We start from the raw sequence: 26686 nt of genomic DNA, 5'->3' as shown, positions 1-26686 counted from the left end.
GGTTGTTTAAAAATTAATTGATACATAAATGTTTACTTTGAGTAAAAAATATTGATTTCTATATGGTGAATTAATTAACAATAAAATATTCCACTAGGTTTCTTTGTTGCTTCTTACTTTGCTTGCACTTAGAAAATGTATTATATCACACATTAAAAATATGTCCTAAGATAATAAATAGGAGTCTTTTTTTGTCCCCAGGCCCTTTTGTCTCTCGCATATATGCCTCAACAGACAGCCATGAAGTTGACCCCCTGCGCTGTTCCCCAGAAGAGCTAAATGAAAACAAGGAGCATCTGTGGCAAAGCTGTGAGGAGGCTGTGCAAAGTATTCTAGAGTCACAAAGGTACGTTCCACCATTGTCCCTCTCTTACTGTAGAGATGGACATCATCCTAAAGATTGTTAGAATATCCATGTGATGACTCAAGGCTGGAAAATGACTGAAAATGACAATTTGTATATCAAGTGCACCAAGCATCAGATACATTTTTCTGTTAGTTATGGGTTGATTGAAGTACTAGGAACCCAGCACTTACCCCATCAACGGCGGCTTCCCCCTGCTCGGTGGTGGCAGCCTCTCAACCTCCTGCTCTCCATCACCGGCAGCTTCCCCTGCTCGGCGGCCTCACCTTCTCCTGCTCTCCATGGCAACGATGGTGGTGGCTTCTCCCTGCTCGGCAGCCTCCCGTTCTCCTGCTCTCTATGGCGGCTGCAGCTTCCACCTGCTCTCCACTGCGGCTGTGGATTCCCTCTACTCTTCCACTGTGGCTGCTTCCGTTTCCTCTGTCCTCCACGGTGGCCAATCAGGAGTCTGCTCTTTTTGGCCAATCATAAAACAGGTCTCACACCCGCTTCTGATTGGCCAAATTGAGGATCAGTGTTTCAACAGCGAATATTCATTCGCTGTTGTAACACACCTGGGTGGGCTCCAGGTCGCATGCTCTGCGACCCAAGTCCACCCTAGTTTGAAGCCTATAAGAGACTCTGGCTCTAATCAGGAGCTTAAAAAAAAAAATCCCCTGCCGCTGTAATTCATGCACCTGTTGCCCCTGAAAGGGGTCTGATGCATGAATAGGGGGTGGCCGCGTTGGCCATAGATAGATTCATGCAATGCATGAATCTATCCATTATGCATATAGGGGGGTGGCGTGAGAGAGGGGGCGGCGCCCAGGTGCCCCTAATGGACGGGCTGCCACTGGAGACAATCCTTTCACCAAACAGTAACAGCTTTTGAAGATTTCCCTTGCTTCCTGATTTGTAAAACAGTCACTGTCTGTGAGGGAAGGTTTGTAAGTGGGGTGCAGTGCGGTGTGGTAGAAATAATAAATTCAAGCCCGGTGCAATGAAAGAATTTGTATTGAAATAATGTAGAGACAGTTCACAAATAACCCGCTGGGAAGACTCACAGTTCCAACAGCAGGCAGAGAGCAGAATGTAGCTGTACTGACTACGTCTGTAGAGAGGGGGAGAATGCAGATTGGCAGAGAAGTTGGGAGCCCTAAACTTTCCCTCCTCATCAGGAACCGTTCACTGCCACTAGTTCTGTCCCTTGTCTATCCACTCGCAAATGCGTGTGAAACCTGGGAGCCAGGACCTTAAAAAGGCTCTGCCTGATCCAAGATAGCTACCAGAGTCACATGGGGTGTCAGCATCTAATGGGCTAGCTTCCTTAGTGACCCAGGAAACCATAGATGAACCCTGTTCATCCTGACTTCCTCTCCAATTGCAGTGCAGCTGCAGAGGAGCACCACCTGCAGTGAAGAAAGTAGATTTCACCTGCCTACAGGGTGGTTATGTTCGTTCTTCATAGTCCCAATGTATGTATGAACGTAGCCACCCTCTCTTGCTCACTCTTGAGATAGACTATAGATTATGGAATTTATAGTGTGCAAAGAGCAGACAAATGGAAGTAAAGGGGAAAAGGTTGACGGAGGAAGTTACAAGGAGGCATAAAAACACAGTTAGAAACTATTTAATCAAAAGTAGGTTACCAGGCCATTAAGTAGCGGATGTGTATAGATTGTGTTTTGAGAATGAGTACATTGTTTAGTGCAACTTTAAAACTCAACAGAGGCTCTTATCCTTTGATAATATTTCAAAAACTTAATGAGAACAGTTTGGGCTGGACATACACTTTAAGGCTGGGTTCACACTATTGCGATTTGGATGTGGGTTTCCCCACATCCAATGCGCATGTCAGGAGATTGTGACCAGCTCTCAATGGAGTCGGTGTTCTGCCGAGAAAGTTCCCCTCGGCAGATAAGGACCCCCCTTTACTGCGCAGACACAGCGCTTGCGCAGTACGAGCTGTCAGAAATAGCCGAAGCCGAATAGTTGTGAATCAGATGTACACGGCGCCTGTAAGAGGGCCCCTCGTGGGCTCGCTTCGCTCTGCACTTTTTTATTCTACTCTAGGTCCACTTGGATGGTGGGGCTTGAACCTGGACCCAGGGCGCAGGTGCCGTGTACAGCTGACTGAGGGTTTTCAGCTTCGGCTATTTTCGCGGCTCCTTAGTCGTTCGTACTGCGCAAGCGCTGCGCCTGCGCAGTACAGGGGGGTCCTTATTTGCCGGGGGAACTTTCTCGGCAAGACACCGGTTCACACATCTCTGGAGCAAATTGCACAGGACTTCTGTTAGTCTTCTGGTCTGTTTCAGGTCTGAATTCAGCCAAAAATTCAGACCAAATTCGGACCTGAAATGGTGAACAGGGACGCACCGGACCCTTGCTGTGAGCCCAGGCTAATACCTGAGTATGCTGGAATTATTGTCCCTCTTTTCAAACATTCTGTTTCCACCTTTCTGTTATGTAAACAGCTAGTAAAAAGTACTTTATCTTTACTCTATATTTCTTTTTTCTTCTAATTACAGGTCTTTTCCTCCAGAGCTACTGGCTGTTTTCTCAAGCTGGCAGGAGAAAGTAACTATGTGGGACAGACCAGATTTGGGTTCTCAGATGGTCAGCGCTTGCCTCTTCTTGCGGTTCCTATGTCCTGCTATCCTCTCCCCAGGTCTATTCCACATCTCTCCTGAACATCCCAACCCTCTTGCTGCACGTGCTTTGACCCTAGTAGCCAAAGTCCTCCAAAATCTTGCAAACTTTACAAGGTGAAAATCCAGAGTTAAGACTGCATATTATCCACATGTGTTTAAACCATCATGATCTACCAAATTAATGGTCAAATTTTAAATGCGAACTGAGCTTAAAGTAAACCATGTTTTTTGGCATCATGTCTCACGTTATACAATTTGCGTAAGCAAACTATTTTTTTGTGAATCTGTGCAAACTTTCTTCCCTGAAGATTCTTCCAGTAACAGCACTATTTCAGGCTGACAACAGTAAGCCACTGCCTTGCAAGGAACAGTAGCATAGTCAGTCTGTCGTGCAAGCTCTTTCAGTTGACCATTGAGCTGTCTGATAGGCCTATCTCCCCATTCATGGGAATTTTTAAATATAATCTCCTAGAATTTTCATGTTTTGCATGTTAGGCATCTCTGCATTATCCTTTGGTAGATATGGTCTATAGATATGATAGGTATAGAGGTAGAAAAGGGATTTATACTCTAATGCCCCATACACACGAGCGGAATTTCCATCAAATAAAGTGTGATGGGAGATTTTGGTCGGATATTCCGACCGTGTGTATGCTCCATCCAACTTTTTCTGTCTGAATTTCCGCCAGAAAAAGATTGAGAGCTGGTTCTCTATTTTTCCGACGGAAAGAGTTCCTGACGGAAATCAGGAACCGTCTGAATGCAATTCCGACGCACAAAAAAACACGCATGTTCGGAAACAATTCGACGCATGCCCGGATTCCGCTCAAGCTTACCTTGCATACACACGGTCACGCTGAAACTGTCAAGAACGCGGTGACATACGACACTATGACGAGCCGAGAAAATTAAGTTCAACGCTTCCGAGCATGCGTCGAATTGATTCCGAGCATGCGTAGGAATTTTGCGCGTCGGAATTGCTACAGATGATCGCATTTTCGGATAGGAACTTTTTCCGACCGAAAAATTGAGAACATGCTCTCAGTCTTTTTCTGGCTGGAATTCGGCCAACAAAAGTCCGATAGAGCATACACACGAACGCATTTTCCCACCAAAAGCTCTCATCGGTCTTTTGTTGGCCGAATTTCCGATCGTGTGTACGTGGCATTAGGCTAAACTATAGTTACACTTTTGATCAACCTTTCTCATTAATAATGTGATACCAAGCTCTGTCCTCTTCCATGAAAGTGATTGTAAAGGAACCAGTTGTTTTAAAAAAATAACAAACATGTTATTCTTACCTGCTCTGTGCAATAGTTTTGCACTGAGCAGCCCTGATCATCCTCTTCTGCGGTCCCCCACCAGCGCTCCTGGCTCCTCCCCCCATTGAGTGCCCACCAGATTTACTAAATCTGGTGCACTCAGAATCTGGTGTAACTATACATGGTAGCCAATCAGCTTCTAACTTCAGCTTATCCAATTAAGCTTTGGCAATAAAACCTAGAAGCTGACTGGTTTCCATGCAGACTTGCACCAGATTTTGCACTCTTCAGGTTTAGTAAATAACCCCCCATGTGTACAGCCTGGGCATAGGATCTAAGCGTCTCCACAGGGATTGTGTTGAAGACAAACACAAGTGCTTATATGCAATACATTGTGGGGAAGGTTTACTAATACTAGAGAGTGTAAAACCTGGTGCAGATCTGCAAAGATACTAATCAGCTTCCAGGTTTTATTGTCAAAGCTTAATTGAACAAGCTGAAGTTAGATGCTTCATATTGTTTTGGTTGTAAAACATACATCAGGAGACAGCTCCTGATGACTGATAACGTGCATTTGTGTGAAACGAATGTAGAGCTACACTGTGGAGGGCTAGAGGTCGCACCGCGATATTTGGGAATATTAAAATACTACACCATGAGCAAAAATATTGTTTTTGGTTGGTGACTTCATGCTGATAACTCTGGTACTATCCCCTGGTGGAGTTGAATAGCGCAGTCTGGTCCTGCCATCTGTGGAGTGAGCAGGGCCGGTGATAGGCTATTTTGCACCCTAGGCAAGACCAGCTTTTTAAACACAGGTCACTGCACTATGGCTGAGCAGGGACTTAGGTAGAAATGCGCCTGCATCCTTGGTGTCACTAAAAGAAAAAAAGTCCCCACCCATTGATGGTGTCTGGAAGAAAGAAATTGTCCCTGCGTCCATCATATGTGACGTGCACCAGTAAATTTAAGGGGGTGGGATAGTAGGAAGCTGGCAGTGGGGTACAGGGGGATGAAGATGACAGGGAGTGGGGTGGTAGGAAGCTGACAGTGAGGTACAGGGGGGATAATGACAGGGGGATGCATATGGCAGGGGGGGATGATGATGACAGGGGGATGCATATGGCAGGGGGGATAATGACAGGAGGATGCATATGACAGGGGCGTACAGGGGGGATAATGACAGGGGGATGCATATGACAGGGGGTGTACTGGGGGGATAATGACAGGGGGGTGCATATGACAGGGGGGGTACAGGGGGATAATGACAGGGGGATGCATATGACAGGGGGGGTACAGGGGGATAATGACAGGGGGATGCATATGACAGGGGGGTACAGGAGAAATAATGACAGGGGGATGCATTTGACAGGGGAGCTACGGGGGGGGTAATGAAAGGGGGATGCATATGACAGGGGGGTACAGGTGGATGATGATAAAAAAAAGTATGATGACAGGACTCGGAGGTAGGGTGGTGGGATGCCAGGAACAGGGGGATGATGAGGAGCATGATGATGACAGGGGGACAGTAGGTAGCATCATATCATCAGGGCTGTGTGTGTGAGGTGACAGGCGGCTGGTGGCAAGGATGTTCGGGGCACCCTCGGTTAGGGAATGATGTCACAGGATGTGTCTGTGTGGGGCAGCAGGACTGTAATGCTATATGTACCTTGAGACTCCGGCAGACTGGCTCCCCGCGCTGATCGTGATACCTGCTCTGGCAGGTCCTCCACTACGGCCGTCCATCCTGGAGATGAGGTCAGGGAGCTGCTCAGCCATGGCGTCCATTATCCGCGCTCTGCACATGTTAGGAGATCCGCAGAGCGCGGGAGAAGGGGAGGAGCCGGGTGAGCACATGAATCCACTCACTAACCCAACAACTGTTGGATCGAGGTTGTGACAAGCTCCCAGCGCCTCCTCCTCTTCCTCCACAGGACTGCACGGCGGCGCTGGCCTTAAAGGACTACGACTGTCACACATCGAGATATAGAACCAGCGGCCGTGGCTGCGCCCCAGGCAACTGCCTAGTTCGTCTAGTGGTAGCTCCAGCCCTGGGAAGGAGAGTGCTGATGCTAAATGCCATTTACAAAAAGCGCTTATTGTTGTTCTAGTAATAAACAGCATATCCCCCTGGCGAGTGTGTATTTCTATTATTGGTGAAGGATTGGCACTATTTTCCAAGCGCTGGGTGAAGGCTGAAGTGGAGCACTTTTATATGTTTTACACCTATAACAATATGAACTGTTTATTTTTGTTGTTCTGACAAACTTCAGTTTATGGTCACATTTTTGTGGACACTTAGGGGTTGATTTACTAAAGGCCAATAGACCGTGCACCTTGGAAAGTGCAATTGCACTCTGCAAGTGCAGTTGCTCCAGAGCTTGGTAAATGAGGTGAAGCTTCACTTTGCAAAGAATACCCAATCACATGCAAGGTAAATAAAAAAAGAGCATTTTTGCTTGCACGTGATTGGTTGATGAAAGTCAGCAGAGCTTCTGCTCATTTACTAAACTCTGGAGCAACTGCTCTTGCTGTGTGCAACTGCACTTTCCAGAGTGCACAGTCTTTTTGCCTTTAGTAAATCAACCCCTTATTGTTTTAGCGCTGCATTTTTGTTATAATTTGGTTATTGGTGTACCATATATCTATACTTATTGCACGTGGCTGCTTAAGTTTCCCTGAAAGAGCGCTGACTTTGACTATTTTAATTTTGAAGTTAGATGCTGATTGGCCACCATGCTCAGCTGCACCGGATTTTGCACTCTCCAGTTTTAGTAAATCAACCCCTGTGATTGTTCTTCAGTAACGTTGCTACCCTAAGCACATTGAAAACCAAGTCAAGCTCACTTTAAGCAAGCTTGTAGAACCAACACCCTGATACAGAGATGGCCACTAGAGGATCAATTTGTAAATCTGTATATGATTTATCGTTGTCATATTATGGAAATGTGAGCATATATTCTTATTAGAAATAATTTAAGGTCAAAGTAGGTTTAAATTACAAACAGTAAACTCTTGATAGCGACTATGCCTGCTCTACATTGTTCCATGAAAAGTTACCACTGTTTAAGATTTTATCTGTAGTGACTTAGTTCACCAAGAAGTTATAAAGAACAAGCAACTTATTGTGAAAGAGGAACATAATGAAATATTGAAGGGATAAGCTCTTCCGAGAGCTGTACTTATAGTTGGCTGTGACCCGCGCATATTGGTTTCAGCTGCAGTAGATTCAATACACAAAGTATTAACATGTTCCTGACACTTGATAGAGCAGAAGAAGCTTCTAGGATGAATGGTGAAACAATTTCAAAGTTACAAAACAAGGCCAGATGAATGTGACTATCTTCTACTAGCTATAGCTACTAGCTAATAGCTATAGCATGATCTGGATATGTGAGAATCTTTAAGAACAACATAAAGATAAGATTATTTATTTTTTAGCTGTTTTACTGACATTCAAATCTATTCAGAAATAACAGTCAACTTGTTTGAAAAAAAGACCATTATCGTAGTGTGTTAGCTTGGTGAATTAAATGTTTTTGGGCTGATTTATTACAAGAAGTTTAGAATATTTAGACAATACATTTTGTGAATATTCACTTCAATTATCCAATCATGTTGAAAGCAAATTAATGTTTACATTTTTCATATGCACGTGATTATATATTCAAAGTGAACAGAAATTTTCCATTCACAATTTGATCATTTAGGTGAAAATTCACACAATTAATTACATGGAGATTCTCAACTCCTTTAGTAAACTATCCCAAATGTGTTGATAAAGATATATATTTATTAAAACACAGTACATGAATTTCTTCCAGATTAAAAGTGAAATTCCAAGCAAATATTGAAAACCTCAATTTGTTCAATGTTGTATTTAATCAAAATGAATGAAATATATTTTAAACATTCCTAGTATAACTACACAAATGTGCTTCCATAATGTCTTTGACACAAGAAATCAGAGTGGGAGTGCCAATACTGTGGTGCAATTGGTCTCTATGTCATTGCACAGTGTTGGCATCCCACCAAGATTTAGGTGTTGGAATCTGATGGTGATAAGGTGGCTTTACAGAATGGGAGAACAAGGAGGACCTCACCAGTTTGGTGATTTTCATTCATAGTCCAGTGAATGGTTTAAAGGCAGGTTATAATGAATAGCAGTGTTTAATATCATATCGATAACACCCGCAATTTGACTATCATAACAATACTTCAGGAAGGAATCTGTTCCTATATGTTGCACTCCACAGGTTCGGAGAAAAGGAAGGCTACATGGCATTTATGAATGGCTTCTTGGAGCAGTATTGGGATGGGATGTCGATCTTCCTGCAGACAGTCACAGATCCGGACAGTGAGGTGTCACCAGTCGGTTATGAGGGCAGCATTGATCTGGCCTATGAACTTGCTACACTCCACTACATGCTGTGTGCTATCTTTAAAGGAGTCCATCAGGTATATATTCAAATATCTTAAATACAATTGTTAAATACAGCATAGTAGCCTACACTCAACATTGCATATGACTAAATATGATTTGTTATTTGTTCCTTCTGTGGTCTCATTAGTATTATATGCCTGCAAGAAAGGCCCAAATGACGTTTCATGTGTTTTATTCACCTTTAAAGTCCTGCATGTTATGATTTTAACTGATTTTCCCCTGGCAATGACTTAAAGTATCTTGTTCTCCTAATGGAAATGGTACACTTCCTGCTCTGCCACTCCGATGCTTGATGCTTGCGGAGAAAAGTAACAGCCACACATCCCAACTCATAGGTTAACTATGGACTGCACTAGACAATGTTGTCAAACACTTGAACTGTGCATTAATATTTAGACACACTGCCCAACTGCTTTATTATGAAAATTAAGGTAGTTAATGCAATGGTGTTGATTTACTAAAAGAGTAGGCCATGTTCACTTAGCAAAGTGAATTTTCACTAACTTAGTAAATAATGTAAAAATAAGTGAATGTGAGTGAGTGTGAGCATCCATTTTGCTGGGACAGAGCACACATAATTTCCTGTAGATTCCAGCCAGCATTATGTTCCTTTGACAGAAGTTGATCAAATCATTGACTGTCGAGCAGAGACAGCCACATTCTGAATGTAATTCAATCAGTGTATGGCTGGTTTAAACCTTTGGAAAAAGTTGGGAATGCTATTGCCATCTGTGTCCCACTGGGAAGATTTCCATTGACTTCTTGTCAAACATTACGTTTCCTTTAAGTATTATCTGAATTATAATAATAATGATTACCAGAGATTTTTACCATTTTAACCAGTCCAGAAATGTATAAAGTATTTTGAATTCTGGTTTTCAGCAAACCAAAGATCAACTGGAGCCATTGCCCACAATCCTCAAGGCCCTAGCAGAAGGTCTTCCTGTCCCAGAATGCATCACCCAGGATCAGAGGTAACAGGCACAATATAAATATGGTTGGTGCCATTTTTGGTGAAGATAAAGGCATTTAAAATCACAGTGACCTGAAAACAAAGATAACAATATTTCATCAACTTCTTTAAACTTGGGTATAATAAAATCTCGGTCAATTTCAACAGATTAATAAAGCCTAATATTATGTAATTTTTTTCATTACTGTCAGCAGAAGCAGTGTTTGCATAGCTTGAAAAGCTGTCAGTCATTTCAACATTCAGTTTATTTTAAGTCTAGTCCAGACTCTGCTTACACCTATTTTTTAATTAATATTTTTTGCCTTTTCCACAGTTCGTATTAGGTAAAAAGGTAAAATATGCTCCCTATACACCTTTGGTGTTATATGTTATGTATTGCACAAGACACAATCAGCTTTGGATCTTCATTAATAGAGGTTCGAAACACAATGCTTTTGCCACCCTCTGTTGGCCTCACCCTCATTATTCAGAACTCTTTCCCATGTTTCTGGCTGTTACAATTTCTGGACAAATGTACAGTATGTGCACAGTAGACTGTGTGTTGTAACACCAGAGAACACTAAACCCACCCAGGCCCCGACCACTGGTGGATTGTGGTGTACAAGGATATCGTTATTGTTAAGATGAAGAAAAACCCCTGCTTTCTTCTACTGGTCCTTTCTCAGCACTACTTCCAATAGGATTCAATTGGAAACGCCAATTGTCAAGGAAAAATTGGTGTCCCCAATTTAAATGTTTCTGAAGATATGCAGATCAGGAATCTTTAATTTCTAATCAATATACTTTCTGCATGCTTGTTCCAGGTCTATGACTTATGCCGCGTACACACGGTCGGACTTTTCGACCGGACTTGTCTGACGTCGCCGACGGACCAAATCCGGCAGACAATCCGATCGTGTGTGGGCTTCACCGGACCTTCAGCTGACTTTTCCAGTCGCAAATCTGACGGACTTTAGATTTGGAACATGCTTCAAATCTTTACGTCGTAACTCCGCCGGACCCAGAAATCCGCTCGTCTGTATGCTAGTCCGACGGACAAAAACCCACGCTAGGGCAGCTATTGGCTACTGGCTATCAACTTCCTTATTTTAGTCCGGTATACGTCATCACGTACGAATCCGTCGGACTTTGGTGTGATTGTGTGTAGGCAAGTCTGGTCGTTAGAAAGTCTGTTGAAAGTCCGCCAAAAGTAGCATTAGAAATTTGTGACAACCAGACAGCTGGCATTTTCAGAAGGAAAACAGCAATGACAGTCTCCTTATTTCTGTCAGGCTTTACATAGGCCCGTTTAATATCACTTTAAAAGTGTTGTGTTGTCAGGTTACAGGGCCACTCTGACCTTACTGCCTGTCAGCCATTCCATAAATATGAACAGGCGATTTTTCCAAGCATTCACAATTATACCTAGGTAGTAGGGATGGGGTGAGAAATGCAAATCCCATCCAGTGCCACTTATCTCAAGGAAAATAGGTTTCATAACATGTCTAAATCCAAATCTGCATCTTATGCAGGTTGCATTTTTTCCTTATGAAAGAGGAGCTCACGTGGCAAGCCTGGAACAGGGGCTCAGTTCAATTTGATGGTGCTACTATTCACCTCCTTCCGGATCTTTCTTGCAGAACCCTCTACATGAGACTCCAAGTAAAGCCTTTGCTGGATAGTTAGGGACTGTGGTGGCGCATATCTCTGGAGCTACCGTTTTGGTCTCACTATTCGCCTACTCAATGACAGTATTTTGAATGACCACAGGCAACTGCCGGATGTTTTCTGCTTTCTTGACATCTAACCCATTGACCTACCTGATTGGTTAGTGTTCGATAATGTCCCCAATGGTCCTCCACTCCCACAACACAGACGTCATAGGTCCTCTACCAGAAGCAACTCCAGACCGCAGTCTACTGGTCCACTCTCTAGAGAGCAATAATTTGACCTACGCTATCTTTACTGCAGAGATCCTGTAAGGCCCCTTTCACACTGTCAGACTGTTCAGGTCCGCCTGTCAGTTTTGTCGGCGGACCTGAACGGGCGGTCCATGCTAGTCTATGTAGCGATGGATGTCAGCGGTGACATGTCCGCTGACATCTGACCTGATCCGATCCGCTAAAATCAGACGGATGGTCCTAAGTTCGCATCCATACCTGGCGGATTGGATCGGGTGAGATCTGATGAATACGGACATGCTGATGGTTTTCATCCGATCTCTCCATAGCAACCAGCGGCACTCGACAAGCCCCTCCCCGCTCAGTGAGCAGAGAGGGACTTGTCATCCGCCGGCTCAGCAGAGATCAACAGGGAGATCTCCCACTGAACTGGCGGACAGAGGCGAACTCCGAGGCAGTGGATCCGCCTCATGGTAATGGAGCCTAATGCTACTTCCTTGGTTATCAGACCTTGTACCATATTGTCAGGAATAACCAATCACCATTGACGCTTTAATTCCACTGCCTGTTCATGGCCCTGGATAACAATTTTATAGCATGGGCTTGCCCTATAAACTTTACAAAGAACCACCAATATTCCATGCTTGTTATCTTTCCATATATATTTTTATTTCCTTTGTTGTTGTTCGATGCTGAGAGTCTTAGGATTGGGTATTGTTTAAAGCCTTTATATATACCTATATTTTTTCATATAGTTGCAAGATCTACAATATGACCTATTTCAAGCTCTGACAGCTCAGAAGTATCTTCATCTAAGAGGACCCTGGGGGAAGGCCCCCAATTCATCCCCCCCCCCCCTTAGCTTTAAGGTTGCTTCTTGCCCTCTTACATTTGTGATGTTTGTTAGTATCCAATGCAGTTAACTCCTTTTGTGGAGTACATTATCTCTATGGATCTTTTCCTCTCTCCTACCAGGATACTCCTCTTGTGAATCGAATAAGTTTCACAATATGGCTAGGGTTCATTTACCTGTTGTTTATGTTTCTTTAACTATCTTGGTGTTTTATATGATTTAGCCATCTCGGAATCGGTTGGCCCTCTTCCTTCATTATACACTATTGCTTATTGCTTATTTTATAGTGTGGGACGTTGCTTTGACACTTTGCTTTTAGGTTACTTTCCCTCCCCACATAGAACTCAGAGCTTCTGCCTGGCTTTGACCTTTATAGCCGTCCCTGATTAGGGTACCAAAGTGGTGCTAAACTCTATACTAGCATCTTGGTTTTTGTTGTTTCTTACTTACACTTTCTCTTCTCTCCTCCATCCCTTCTACCATGGGAGGCCCCCAGAATGCTGCTACCATTCACCTGTGCTCATTCAATGCCCGCGGCCTGAATGAACCTGCTAAGAGATCATAAATACTATACTTATTTCACAAATCAAAGATCAACGTAATTTTTTTTAAGAGACCCATTTTTGCTCAAACCATATTCCCTCATTGCGGAATAAATACTACCTGACCTGGCTTCATAGTACGTATTCCCAATCGAAATCTAGAGGGGTGGCGATTGCCTTCCACAAATCGGTAAACTATACTCTCTTAGATTCATACTCGGACCCTGACGGGAGATATTTATTTTTGAAAATGTCTCTTAGTGGCAAAACATGTACCCTGGCTAACATATACATCCCTAACCAAGACCAAATAACTTATACCATTCAATATCTCCATAAATTAATGGAATTTGCAGAAGGGGTGATCCTTCTCGCTGAGACTTTAATAATGTCCTTAATATCTACTCCTGCATTGAATTTTTTCTTGTAAGTCATTATGTCTTGACATACTGCCCTCAAAGCAACATATTGTGGTCCGTTCATGCGTCGGTATATTTGTTCCTTTCCCTACCTGATCTGCCTGGTCATGACTGGACATGGAGACTGAACGACTCATTGTTGAAAGTGGACCTGTGTTCTGCAGAAATTCGGACCACTATTTCCAACTTCATTTCTGACCATGGTAATGACGATACCTCTGCCCGATCCAGTGGGAGGCATTAAAATGTGTGTTACACGGGGTCTTTATTAAACATGGCTCTAAACTTAAACAAAACCATTCTCTTTTCCCGAGACTTTTCCCGAGCCCTAGAAGCTAATTTCGTAGTATTACCTAAGCCCGGGAAAGTTCCTACACTCTGTGGTAGCTATCACCCAATTTCACTTATCAATATTTACATTCACTTAAACTCTAAATTATTGGCCAAACGTCTTTTGCCATTGATATCTAACCTGATCCGTCTTGACCAGGTGGGTTTTACCTCCGAGAGGGAGGCCAGGGGTAATATCCTTAAAACCATTTTCCCTGATGGAATATGCCCAAAAATGCCAAATCCAAGCTTGCTTGATCTCCGTCGTTGCCAAAAAGGCTTTTGACCGGGTTCATTGGCAATTCCTTGAGGGCACGCTTCAACAAGTGGGCCTTGAGTCAAACATTTTATGTAAGATCCAGGCTCTCTATGGAAACGCATGGCGAGGATTCGTTTTAATGGTCTACTATCAGACCCGAACTGGATTCGTAATGGAACCATACTCACTATGGAACATCTTGCCATTGCCATAAGACAAAATTCTAATATTCAGGGTCTTTCTATCAGCTAATGTCATTATAAGTTATAACTCTATGCAGATGTCCTCTTATATATGTTTCTATTCCTCATATCTCTATGCTAGACATTGTCAAAGCATTCACGGAGTTTGGCTTAGTAAGTAACTTCAAAGTAAATTACGATAAAACTGAGGCCCTCAACACATCCTTACCCAAGACTATTTTATCCCAACTTCGGTCTACATTTGTGTTTAAATGGCAGCAAAAAGGCTATTAAATACCTTGGAAAGCAAAGTCCTACCTCCTTGTCTACCCTGGCAGATCTCAATTATATGCCCCTAGCGCAAACAATTCATACGTGTCTTAAATCATATGCTAAACCGAGCATCTCTTGGTTTGGCTGTATGAATGTTGTCAAGATGGACATTCTCTCTAAATTTCTATACATCTTTCAGGCGATCTCTTTCCCCCATCTGCAAGGTTTTTTACAGACGATCAAAAGGGCTATTCGTAATTTTATCTGGTAACATAATAGGCCTAGGATTGGCTTTAACATTTTAGTGCTACCTAGGATCAGAGGAGGTGTTGCTCTTCCTAACCTCTTGTTATACTTCCATGCAGCGTCACTAATCAGGATAATTGATTGGTACCATGGTAAATCCACTAAGTTGTGGATGTCATTAGAAAACGACCTGATATCTCCTGACCTCACGTCTCTACTGTGGACAAACCCGATACACAGACCCCCTATTGACCTACTGCCCCTCATGACTTCTGCTACGCTACGAATTTGGGACAATTACCTCACCAAAGATTTACTGTCCTCAAGACAAGTATGTCTTGCCTACAGTCAAGCATGGTGGTGGGAGTGTTATGATCTGGGGCTGCATGAGTGCTGCCGGCACTGGGGAGCTACAGTTCATTGAGGGAACCATGAATGCCAACATGTACTGTGACATACTGAAGCAGAGCATGAGCCCCTCCCTTTGGAGACTGGGCCGCAGGGCAGTATTCCAACATGATAACAACCCCAAACACACCTACAAGACGACCACTGCCTTGCTAAAGAATCTGAGGGTAAAGGTGATGGACTGGCCAAGCATGTCCCCAGACCTACACCCTATTGAGCATCCTCAAACGAAAGGTGGGGAAGCGCAAGGTCTTTAACATCTACCAGCTCCGTGATGTCATCATGGAGGAGTGGAAGAGGACTCCAGTGGCAACCTGTGAAGCTCTGGTGAACTCCATGCCCAAGAGAGTTAAGGCAGTGCTGGAAAATAATGGTGGCCACACAAAATATTGACACTTTGGGCCCAATTTGGACATTTTCACTTAGGGGTGTACTCACTTTTGTTGTCAGCGGTTTAGACATTAATGGCTGTTTGTTGAGTTATTTTGAGGGGACAGCAAATTTACACTGTTATACAAGCTGTACATTCACTAGTTTACATTGTAGCACAGTGTGATTTCTTCAGTGTTGTCACATGAAAAGATGTAATAAAATATTTATTGTGTTCATTCATAACTGAAGCATACTCTAAAGACATGCTGGTAGGTATAATTGGATCCTGTCTAAATTGGCCCTAGTATATGTATGAATGTGTGTTAGGGACCCTAGGTTAAAAGCTCCTTGAGGGTAAGGACTGATGTGAATGTACAATGTATACGTAAAGTGCTGCATAAACTGACGGCTCTATATAAGTATCTGAAATAAATAAATGAATAGTAAACAGTGTTTACTATGCTTCAGTTTGTGAATGAACAGGAAACGGCTCAGCACAGAGCACTATCCCTTTCATTCACTGTCCAGTGCAGCTGAGGCTGCAGAGAAATACATGTGTGTTTGGGTTTTGGGGTGCACACCTTAATGCAATAGGCTGCTCATACCTATGGTCTGGGCCCACTACTACGCGCAGGAGAATGAATTTTGTGGCTTGTCCAATCGTGCTATCCCCCTGGTTTACTGCAGGAGAAGGTTGTATCTGGGTCATGGACAATCACTGGGCCCTAGGCTATTGCCTAGCATTCCTTATGGATGATCCAGCTCTGGTCCAAATGATGCCACCCTTCCTTCTTCATGTGAGCATTCAAGGAGAAAACATCTTCTGGTCTCATAAACATTAGATCACTGCCTGATTGCCTGTGTTTCTGGTATCTCATGTCCATGGCCAGCTCAATTAGCTCTTGCAATTGGGACACTCATTCCTATCAGACTTACCTTGTCTTTGCAACTGTATTGTTTTTGTTATATGGTATTAAATTATAGGTTTTGTACATGGCCTTTGTGGGATGCTCTACCCAATTATGGCAAAAAAAACAAACCAAAAATTCATATTTGTTCAGTAGACAGTAGAAAGAAGTATAGACATTGGCAAGAGATGAAGTTAACTTTTTCCTGGAGAGGTTACCATATGAAGAATCACACCCCATTGTGTACTTTTTCCACAGCCAGGAAGAGAGCGAAGAACCAGAGTACATGTTTCCAAAGGACATGAGAAATTTTAGACCTCTTGTGAAAAAGTGTCAGTCGCTTGGCAGTCTAATGAGGGAACAGCTGGCTCCACTGCCAAGGATTGAGGAGAAGAAGAGCAAACGTCATGTTACCCGCACACAGAGTGTTCCTGCGCAGAGCAGACCAAAACGAGAGCGCAGGACAAGAGCAGATGCTAACTCAGTGGCTGATAAAGATCAGGAGGATACTACAAACACTGTAAAGGTGACAAAAATAATTATGTCATAAGTACTGTTTGGATGTGTATGTAACAGCTACCACTTAGTGGATTGTTGGGTTGACTTGCTAAAGAAGTAGAGGCCATTCAATTTGAAAAATGGGTGATCATTTAGTAACTACAGTAAGTATGCAAACTATGCGAGATCTCTGTGCTGGCTGGTAGTACAATAGTGCTGTCAATAAATGTAGCCCTGGCCCTGACCTCCAAAGGCCTAATGGTGACCTCCAGAATCAGGAAGAGTTGACATCCTTTTTAGAGTGGGTTCCTAGGCATAGTGGGTGTAATGCAAGATTGAATGATTGGGCGCCAGTCACTTTTTGGATGCAAACTGAAGAAATTTATTGTCTCTTAACAAGAACTGGAGGAGAGAAGGTTAGGGCCAGGACACCCTTAGGCAGATGCAATAGTAATTGGCTGACTCCGAGACAAAATAGGCAGACAGCTATACAGATAAGGGCCTTCCAGTTGGATACGGTCACTGCATCTGTAGAACTGCTGTCTCCGAACCTGCAACAGTCAACAGTGATCCTTACATGTAACTCACAGTAACTTGGTATAGATCTTTTCTTACATCTCACATTGTCCCACTGTAAATCTTCACTCACTGAGCTCCCAGTCTCTCACTAGACTTCAAGATCCCAGTCATCACTGGATCCTCTGAGCTCTTCCACAGCTAACCCGCTTTATACTCCTTAAGTGTCACCCCCGCTAACCTGCTGGGTGCCTGGCTTGGCAGTTGCTAAAGATTTCCCACTTCTTCACCGTCCTCGGCTAGTGAAAAGGGCTGGTCTGGTACTTCTTTTAGACTTCCATAAACTGGCCTCTGATAACAGGAAGGATGGTCCCTTAGTGGTGACTGCTTTCCCTTTACCTCTGGCCTTGATCCGTGATTGCCTCTGGCAACCAAAATTATCATTCCTGATAGCAACAACTTGGTTCCCCGTCCGACTGAACCTCTGCAACTTGGTCAGACTCCAAGACTGAAGACCCAACCCTGCCCTGCTTCTCCTACTCCTGGATAGGCCTCAGACAGCCTAGCAACCAGGTACTCCTGGGAGAGGCCTCAGGCTTTTGGCCTAGCAACCCAGGGCATTTCAACACATGTCCACCCAGACAGCCATCTAGGTGGCACAGAACCGCGATCACCTGACTCCGCCCAAATAAATAGGCTCTCCCAGCAGGCCAAGGGGCTAAAGAGACCCCTGCCAATTGGCCAAGGCAACCCATCCACTCATAGTCTGACTTTGCTAGGCTCTTGTCAATCCAATGTCACCGGCAACCGTGCCTTCCACTGACAGAAGAGAGAAGTGCGGCAAACCTAGATTTAGGGAAAAACCAGTGGATCCTCTAACAATTAGCCAGAACACTTGATACCTGACAGACTAAATTTGTTTGCGACCCTGCCTAAACACCAGGGTGCTACATCAACGAAATATAATTATACCTAATTTGGGCAAGTATTCGTGCCATTACTGACACACGCACCAAAATCAGGTAGTTCTAACTTATGACACTTTGGGACCTAATTGCTATAGCAGCAACAGATTTTTTAAAGAATTACCACCAGTTCACAGATTGTCTGCCCCCTTCCCCCCTCTGCTACCACATTTGGTACCTTATGGGGGGGGGGCAGGTCCTAGAAGACTACAGTTCATTCACAAAGTGCATGAGCAGTAGGAAAGGCTTCACTGCTGGTTTCCCTTAGTCAAGATGTGGTCGCCAGCACGATTGAAGAATTGAATCAGGTGAGGACACTGCTGGATGCCTGGACAGGTAAGTGCCCTAATATTAAAAGTCAGTAGCTACAGTATTTGTAGCTGCTGACTTTTAATCTTTTTGGGAGGAGCCTGTAGCTTTCCTTTAACAACAGCTCTGAGATGACACGCCACTGTTCTTAGTGGGGCACGTCTGTGCTGGAAAGCGGTTATGTATGTGACAGTTTCCTACACAGGAATCACTGGCCCCATTCAGCTGTTGGCCGGGAGATTCCTCTAATTTGACTAAAAAATAAATGAAAGCAAAGGGGCTGGGAATAATGGTGATGTCATTACCTAAATATGGCAATGCCCATATTTGAGAAATTGACTTGAGTCACAGGGGTGGTGGACCTGATGGTGAACTAGTCCCCAGGGCTGCAGTGCCTTTTCAGTAGGCGCAGCCTGAGAGGGAACTGAGAGACTGACAATGGGTGGCAGATTAAAGCCTAGTACACATGGGCTGAATGTCAGGTGACATAGGCCGGTTTAATAAAAAAAGGCAGCCAATCTGACAGAAGCCAGCCGTTTGGCAGGCATCTGTTGGAGGAGCATGCTGGAAGACCAGCAGCCAATGGCTGTCCCCCTGTCAGAACAGGAGAGATCGCTGTTCTAACATCACAACCGGAGCTGTCAGTTTTTTTTCATTCAACCTGCTGACGGCACAGGGGCCAAGGAAGGATTGAAGAAGGAGTGTCCAGTATGGACACTTTAACCTTAGTGCCAGGCACTGAAAGATTTATGTATTCGTCTCTGACAGGTACATGGATTGGGTGCAAGCACCAAACATTTTAGTTTAACAGCCCAATGGAATCCTGAAGGGTGTCTACGACACACTTAATACATTTCCCCAAATTTGCATATAAAATATACACCACAGAAGGTTTGTATGCAGTCATATATTAAAAAGCATCCAACTGAAGAGCAACAGTATTTGTATAAGCTCCTGATGAAGGTCCTGATGAGGTCCTTAGTCTAACCGCCTCATTTGAACTGAAACAATGGGTACAGGCTTCTACTCTTGACCTTGTATTCTCCTACCTATGCACTCCATGCAACTTCTCCAACAATCCTTTTCCTCGCTCTGACGACCACCTTATTTGTGTCTCTCTCTCTCCCTGTCTTCCACCACCCTTCCCTCCAATCGTCTAACCATCACCCGTAAAAACCTTTGCCACTTCAACCCATTTCTCCTTTATTCTGCTACTGACTACCTCTATGAATAAATCTCACCCCTGTCCTTGCCCAACCAAGCCACTTCCATCTACAATACATCCCTGTCCTTCACTCTGGACAAGCTCGCTCCCCTCACTACATACAGAATTAGGCCTTGACCCCTACAAACCTGGCAAACAGATGACACCAGAATACTCAAAAAACTTAGTCTTTGAGAGACTTCAACCAGTACAAATCTGCCCTCCAAAAATACTATTCTTTCCTCCACACTGCCAAGTAGACCTATTTTACCACTCTTACTCTAACACCTTCTCATCCAGTACCCGTCAACTTTTCTCTACCTTCAACTCTCTATTTCGTCCTGCACTGCCTCAACTCACTGACTCACTCACTGCCCAGGAGATTACTAATCACTTCAAACAAGATTGATACAATTCTTGATGAACTATTCACTCTTCTGTGCTCGTCAGTCGCTCTCATCCTACCTATTCCAACGCACCTTCAGTGTCACTTACAATTCTACTTCCTCCTCTCCTCTTCCCTTCTCTGTCGGGGTCCCCCAAGGTTCTGTTCTTGGACCTCTTCTATTTTCAATCTATACCTCTTCCCTGGGTCAGTTGATTGCCTCCCACGGCTTTCAATATCATTTCTACGCTGACAACACCCAAATCTATCTCTCCACACCTCAACTCACTCCATCAGTCTCCTCATGCATCACTATCTCACTAACAGACATATCTGTCTGGATGTCACACCACTACCTCAAACTCAACTTGTCCAAAACCGAGCTCATACTATTTCCTCCCCCACGTGCCCCTTCCCCTGACTTATCTGTCAGGAGCAATGGCACAACCATCAACCCATCTCGCATGTCAGGGTGCTAGGTGTTATCCTGGACTCTGAACTCTCCTTTTGGCCCCACATCCAATCACTCTCCAAAGCTTGCTGCCTCAACCTTCGCAACATCTCTAAACTATGTCCCTTTCTAACCAATGAAACCACAAAGCTCCTGATTCACTCCCTGGTTATCTCTCGCCTCAACTACTGCAACTCCATCCACATTGGCTTACCTTTAAATAGACTATCCCCCCCTTCAGTCCATAATGAAGGCTGCTGCCAGACTCATCCACCTTACAAAATGCTCAGTGTCTGCTACCCCTCTCTGCCAATCCCTCCATCGGCTGCCACTCGCCCAATGAATTAAATTAAAAATACTAACAATAACTTACAAAGCCATCCACAACTTTGCCCCCAGCTACATCACTCGCCTGCTCTCAAAATACCAACCTAATCGTCCTCTTCGTTCCTCCCAAGACCTCCTGCTCTCTAGCTCCCTCATCACCTCCTCCCATATTCGCCTCCAGGACTTCTCCAGAGCCTGATTGGATGCTTGAAGAGAACACAGCTTCACCAAATTTACAAAGCTAATTAACATTTAGGCCTTGAAAAAGCTCAGTACAACATTTTTTTTCTGATCTAAAATGCAGCCCATTGTTTACAATGAGCCTGTACACACAGGAGTGTAAATAAGCGCTGGTTATTCTTGAGTAATTGAGTAAATTGAAAATTAAAAAAAATTTTTTTTTTTTAAATGGAAAAATCTGCATTTCCAGTCAATATTTTGCGCCGATACAACAAAATACATGCATATGAGCATATATATTAATGTATTTTGGAAAGAAAGAAAAAATTGAGTACTGTACGTGATACTTTATTTATTTAATTTTTTTATTTACACTAACATAGAATTTTTCAGGACAAGCTTTCGGGGTATGTCCCCTTCTTCAAGGTCCAAGCGGTACTGATTCACAAATTTTTAAGTAGAATGTTAAAGAAAAAAAAAGAGAGAGAAAAACAAACACATACAAATCAATGGTAATAAAGATAGCAGCAGAGTTAGTGAGATAAGACAGAGGGAGAGCTATAGAATAGAGGGGGGGATACTAGTCACAGAGGGGGTCCTAAAACTTTAGCATAATGTGTAAGGAAACCAATATCTAAATTCAGGCCATTATTTTTCGTGTTGTGAGAAGTGATGTCCCACAGGTGTGCATAAACTGTCTTCTTTATGTTCTTTGATGGTATGTCTGCGCAAATTCATCCTCGCTTGCAACTTCTGTCCTGTTTCACCAACATAAGATCCTTTGCTGTACCTTTTGCATTGGATGAGGTACACAACATTACTGGAGGTACAGTTGTAAGATCCCATGATATTGAAGGTCCCATTTGTATGCGTAACACTTTTGGATAGATTGATCTGGTTAAATAGTTTGCAGCCTTTTTTATTGCAGGGTTTGCTTCCATTATTTGTGACTTCATAATCAGAGTGAAGCTTCCTGCTAATTAGTTTGTGTCTGAGGTTGGGTGGTTGTCTGAAAGCCAATAATGGGGGTTGTTGGAATATTCCTTTCAGAGTTTCAGAAAGAGAAAAGCTCCCGCGCTGAAGGCCACTATTGTGAAGGAAACAAAGCTTCTAGCACAATACTCAGGCAAAGTATCACAATGTATAATCCAGGAAAAGTGCAGCGCTAATGTACCAAGAAGAGTGGATAAGCTCGACCCAATCAAGTGATAAAAAATGATAAATCAACGATATTATTTAACCACTTAACGCAAATCGCCATACCTGCACGTCGTTACTTTGATGCTAAATACCGTCTTTTTGACCCCAGATCTCATATTTAAGAGGTCCTGTCATGCTTTTTTTATATTACAAGGGATGTTTACTTTCCTTGTAATAGGAATAAAAGTGACCCAATTTTTTATTTTTTTTAAAAAGGACAGTGTCGAAATAAAAAAAAATTAAAATAAATTAAAAATAATAAAAAAATGTAAAGCGCCCCGTCCCAAACGAGCACACGCGCAGAAGAGAGTGCATACGTAAGTAGCGCCCATATATGAAAGCAGTGTTCAAACCACACATATGATGTATTGCCACGATCATCAGAGCGAGAGCAGTCATTCTAGCCCTAGTCCTCTGTAACTCAAAACCGGTAACCTGTAGAAATTTTTAAATGTCGCCTATGTGGAGATTTTTAAGGGTAAAAGTTTGTCGCCATTCCACAAGCGGGCGCAATTTTGAAGCGTGACATGTTGGGTATCAATTTACTCGGTGTAACATTATCTTTCACAATATAAAAAAAATTGGGCTAACTTTACTGTTGTCTTATTCTGTTCTCTAGAGTGTTAGAAAAAAAATATAATGTTTGAGGGTTCTAAGTAATTTTCTACCAAAAAAAAAAAATTATTTTAACTCGGTAAACACAGAGTCTGAAAAATAGGCCCAGTCCTTAAAGTGGATGTAAACCCAATGTCATCTTTTCTAAACTACTGCCATAGGGGTTATCTGTAAGGATATACATGCCTCCTGCGTGTATTTTTACCTGTCAAATGTCTCCCCTCTGTCTGTTATGAGACCCGAAAAACTGCATATTCTGTGGGTGGGTCTGTTGTCTGGAGCTCGGTGGGTGGAGTCGTGATGTCAGTAGACTCCCCGCCCACCTCTACACTCCCCTTGTCAATATGCATTTTCTCCTGTGTATTTCTTACACTGAACTTCTGCTATGATCTCTAACATCCAGTGAAAAGACAGGAAAGTAACCACATGACTTCAGCATGCCAAATCATGCTGAGGTGTGGAACAGCCAATCCTTGCAGAGTTGCTGAAGAAAGGAGTGGGAGTGGGAATTAAAAAGCAATGCATGTCTTAGGCTAGTGCACAAGATATGTAAATCACCTGTCACTCACAGCAAGGGGGAGGATTTGACTAAGTTTTTCTCTGTTTGTCAAGATTTATCTCACTGAACAATAAAAGAGGATTGCTCAGAGCTGGATTAACTCTTTGTGGCAAGACTGGGCTCAAATGATAGGAAATCTAATAGGGCGTACACACGGTCGGACTTTGTTCGGACATTCCGACAACAAAATCCTAGGATTTTTTCCGACGGATGTTGGCTCAAACTTCTCTTGCATACACATGGTCACACAAAGTTGGCGGAAAATCCGATCGTTCTAAACGCGGTGACGTAAAACATGTACGTCGGGACTATAAACGGGGCAGTGGCCAATAGGTTTCATCTCTTTATTTATTCTGAGCATGCGTGGCACTTTGTCCGTCGGATTTGTGTACATACGATCGGAATTTCCGACAACAGATTTTGTTGTCGGAAAATTTTATCTCCTGCTCTCCAACTTTGTGTGTCGGAAAATCCGATGGAAAATGTCCGATGGAGCCCACACACGGTCGGAATTTCCAACAACACGCTCCGATCGGACATTTTCCATCGGAAAATCCAACCGTGTGTACGGGGCATTATACTCTACATTATGACATAAAAAAAAAAAAAAAAAAACATTTCGGGTTTACATCCACTTTATGTGGTTAAAGTGGAACCATAACAGAATTCAAGTACATATCCACATATAATCAAATACTAATGCAATCAATAAAGTGTCTGTGCATAAATAAATATATCAAAAATTGTGCATAGAAAAACAAAGTAAATTAAATAAAATAAGTTCAGCAAAATCATTAATTAATGAATTTTGCCTAGGAAATGTATTGTACGTGAGAATGCACAAATATGCACATAAATACATGCGAATATGTGCAAAACAAACGACTGAAAATACGTCCAGTAATGCAGTACCCTTTGCAAAAGGCTTTACTTTGCTCAATTAAAAATCTCTAATCTTTCAGTAATTCAACCCTGTTCTGTCATAGGAACAACAATTTCCTACCACAGTTCCGTGGATAGAGAGAAAAATAGACAGAGAGAATGAATCAGTTAAAGTGGTAGGATTGATGAGGAACTGGTGAAGTTGCCGTTTTTCTCCACAGTAATAAATAATGATTTTTGTGCTTCCACTTTACAGAGGACACCACGGCTTCGACAATCATCCTCTCTTCCCAGGCGAAAGTCCACTGTCCCGTGGTGCAGGAATGAGGACCATCATCTGATTGGGCCAACGAGGGAGGAAGGAGGAAGCCAGGTATGACCTTAGAAGTAAGAAAAGGTGGAACATTAGAGTGTAAGTCCATGTTTGTTCAGGAAAAGCCTCATCGGGACAGTTTTATGCATTCAATGGGTCACTATTAACCTGCGCTATGATATACTCCACCATGAAAAATGTGAACAATCAACAAATGAATGAACACATATATCAGTCAATAACAGTAACAATGGGCTGCTACTGTTACAAGGTGCTTGGACCTATAAATAGTATAAAGGCTCACAGCACTACCTCTATTATTTACTCACCATTGTGTAAATCACAAGTCTGTATAAATACAAAATACCATACTGTAGAGAATTAAAATTAAGAAAATATAATGTTCATATAGAAATGTGTTTAGTGTCCCAATAATGCAGTCTCTGTGATAAAGTGCTAGTGCTTAAATAAATCCTGTCCCAATACACAGTCTTTACAATAAATCTCTCACCATATGCAGGATGAAACAAAGAAGATCCCCATAGCATAATTCCACTTTATTAAAAATTGCACAATACTGGTTTACACATACTTTAAAACTGTTAAAATAAACGAGATTGATAAACCCGGAAGTGTCCCAGCAGGTGCATGTCATTCATTTCCTGGGTGAAAACTTTTACAGTCATGTGATCAATCCTAGTGTTGTAATAGGAGTAAAAGCTGATTGGAAAAGCAGGCAACCTATCAGATTGGCAGAAAATTATATGGGGGGGGGGCTCTGTATACAAGTAGTTTATTGAATATTATTGAATAAGCCAAGTTGTCATAGAAGGAAGTACATATCATAGCTGACTACAGAGTTGGGGGGGGGGGGGGGGGCAAGTTTTTTTTTTTTTGTTCAAACTTTTTTATCGAAAAGAAGACATAAACATCAACAGGTAATCTCTGTGTGACAATTGACAATGTAACTTACACAACATCACTTGGTACAGCAAGATATTGAAAAAAAAAACATTTGCTTTGTGTGATGGTATAGTAGATAATCATTGTATCAAAAAGTGTACAATCTTCAGTTTTATTATAGTAGCTAAAAAAAAGGGGGCTAAACCCCAGTGCAGTTGTGTGTTTGGGGTGAGAACGTTCCTCAGTAACTTGAGGGTCAGGAATTAGTAAAACTTGTGTAATCAGTAGTTAACATTACCAGCAGTGAGATTATGAGTAAGGCAGGGAAATTGGGGAGAGAAAGAAAGATCAAATAGAGAAGGGAGGAGAGAGGAGGGAAGTGGGAGAAGGTTGGGAAAGGGTGGTCGGGAGGGTCGCACAGGACACCAAATTACTGTACTCCAGAATCTGGGGCCACAACAGGGAATCTAAGGCTCCAATAAATGTTTATCAAAGTCTGGGGGCAGAAAGTGTTCCACCCAGGGACGCCATATTTTGAGGTGTTGAGGGATTCTCTCCAAAATTGTGGCCTCGATGGCTTGAGTAGTCCTATTTTTTACTTCGGTGCGGTGAGGTTTAATTTTGGGCGTGAGGAGGAGACGTAACTGGGATTTAATGCGTTCTATGGTGACATGATTCGGTAATGCTAGTGACGGGTCAGGGTCTATGGTAATTTGAAGTAAGGTGGAGGCCATGCGGAATATTGTCGCCCAAAATTGCTGGACTATCGGGCATGACCACCATATATGGGCATGTGTACCCTTCTCACCACAACCTCTGAAGCATACTGAGGGGTAGTGCGGCAGGAATTTGGGGATCCTAGCCGGGACTAGATACCACCGCATAAGGATCTTATAGTTTGCTTCCAGGCGAATACATTGTGGGATGAGATTTTTGTATTAGCCCATATATCTGACCAGTCTTCTGCATGAAGTTCTATAGCTAGATCCGTAGACCACCGTGTAGCTTAAGATGGCATGTTGGCTGGAGGTGAT

The 26686-nt window shown here is 43.0% G+C and overlaps 1 protein-coding gene across 1 annotated transcript in view; it reads left to right on the top strand.

The window, feature by feature from the left end:
• RASAL3 (RAS protein activator like 3) overlaps positions 1-26686 on the top strand; it is an 85567-nt gene that overhangs the window by 44746 nt on the left and 14135 nt on the right. Inside the window, exons 10-15 of the mRNA XM_073622401.1 lie at positions 202-346; positions 2872-3108; positions 8513-8714; positions 9583-9674; positions 16604-16871; positions 24693-24809. Of these exons, the coding sequence (XP_073478502.1) occupies positions 202-346; positions 2872-3108; positions 8513-8714; positions 9583-9674; positions 16604-16871; positions 24693-24809 (1061 nt within the window). The remainder of the gene's footprint in view (positions 1-201; positions 347-2871; positions 3109-8512; positions 8715-9582; positions 9675-16603; positions 16872-24692; positions 24810-26686) is intronic.

Source organism: Aquarana catesbeiana, linkage group LG03 (genome assembly GCF_042186555.1).
Source record: "Aquarana catesbeiana isolate 2022-GZ linkage group LG03, ASM4218655v1, whole genome shotgun sequence".
Classification (NCBI taxonomy): Eukaryota; Metazoa; Chordata; class Amphibia; order Anura; family Ranidae; genus Aquarana; species Aquarana catesbeiana.
The sequence above is the reverse complement of the archived record's forward strand: the minus strand, read 5'-3'. Positions and strand labels throughout refer to the sequence as shown.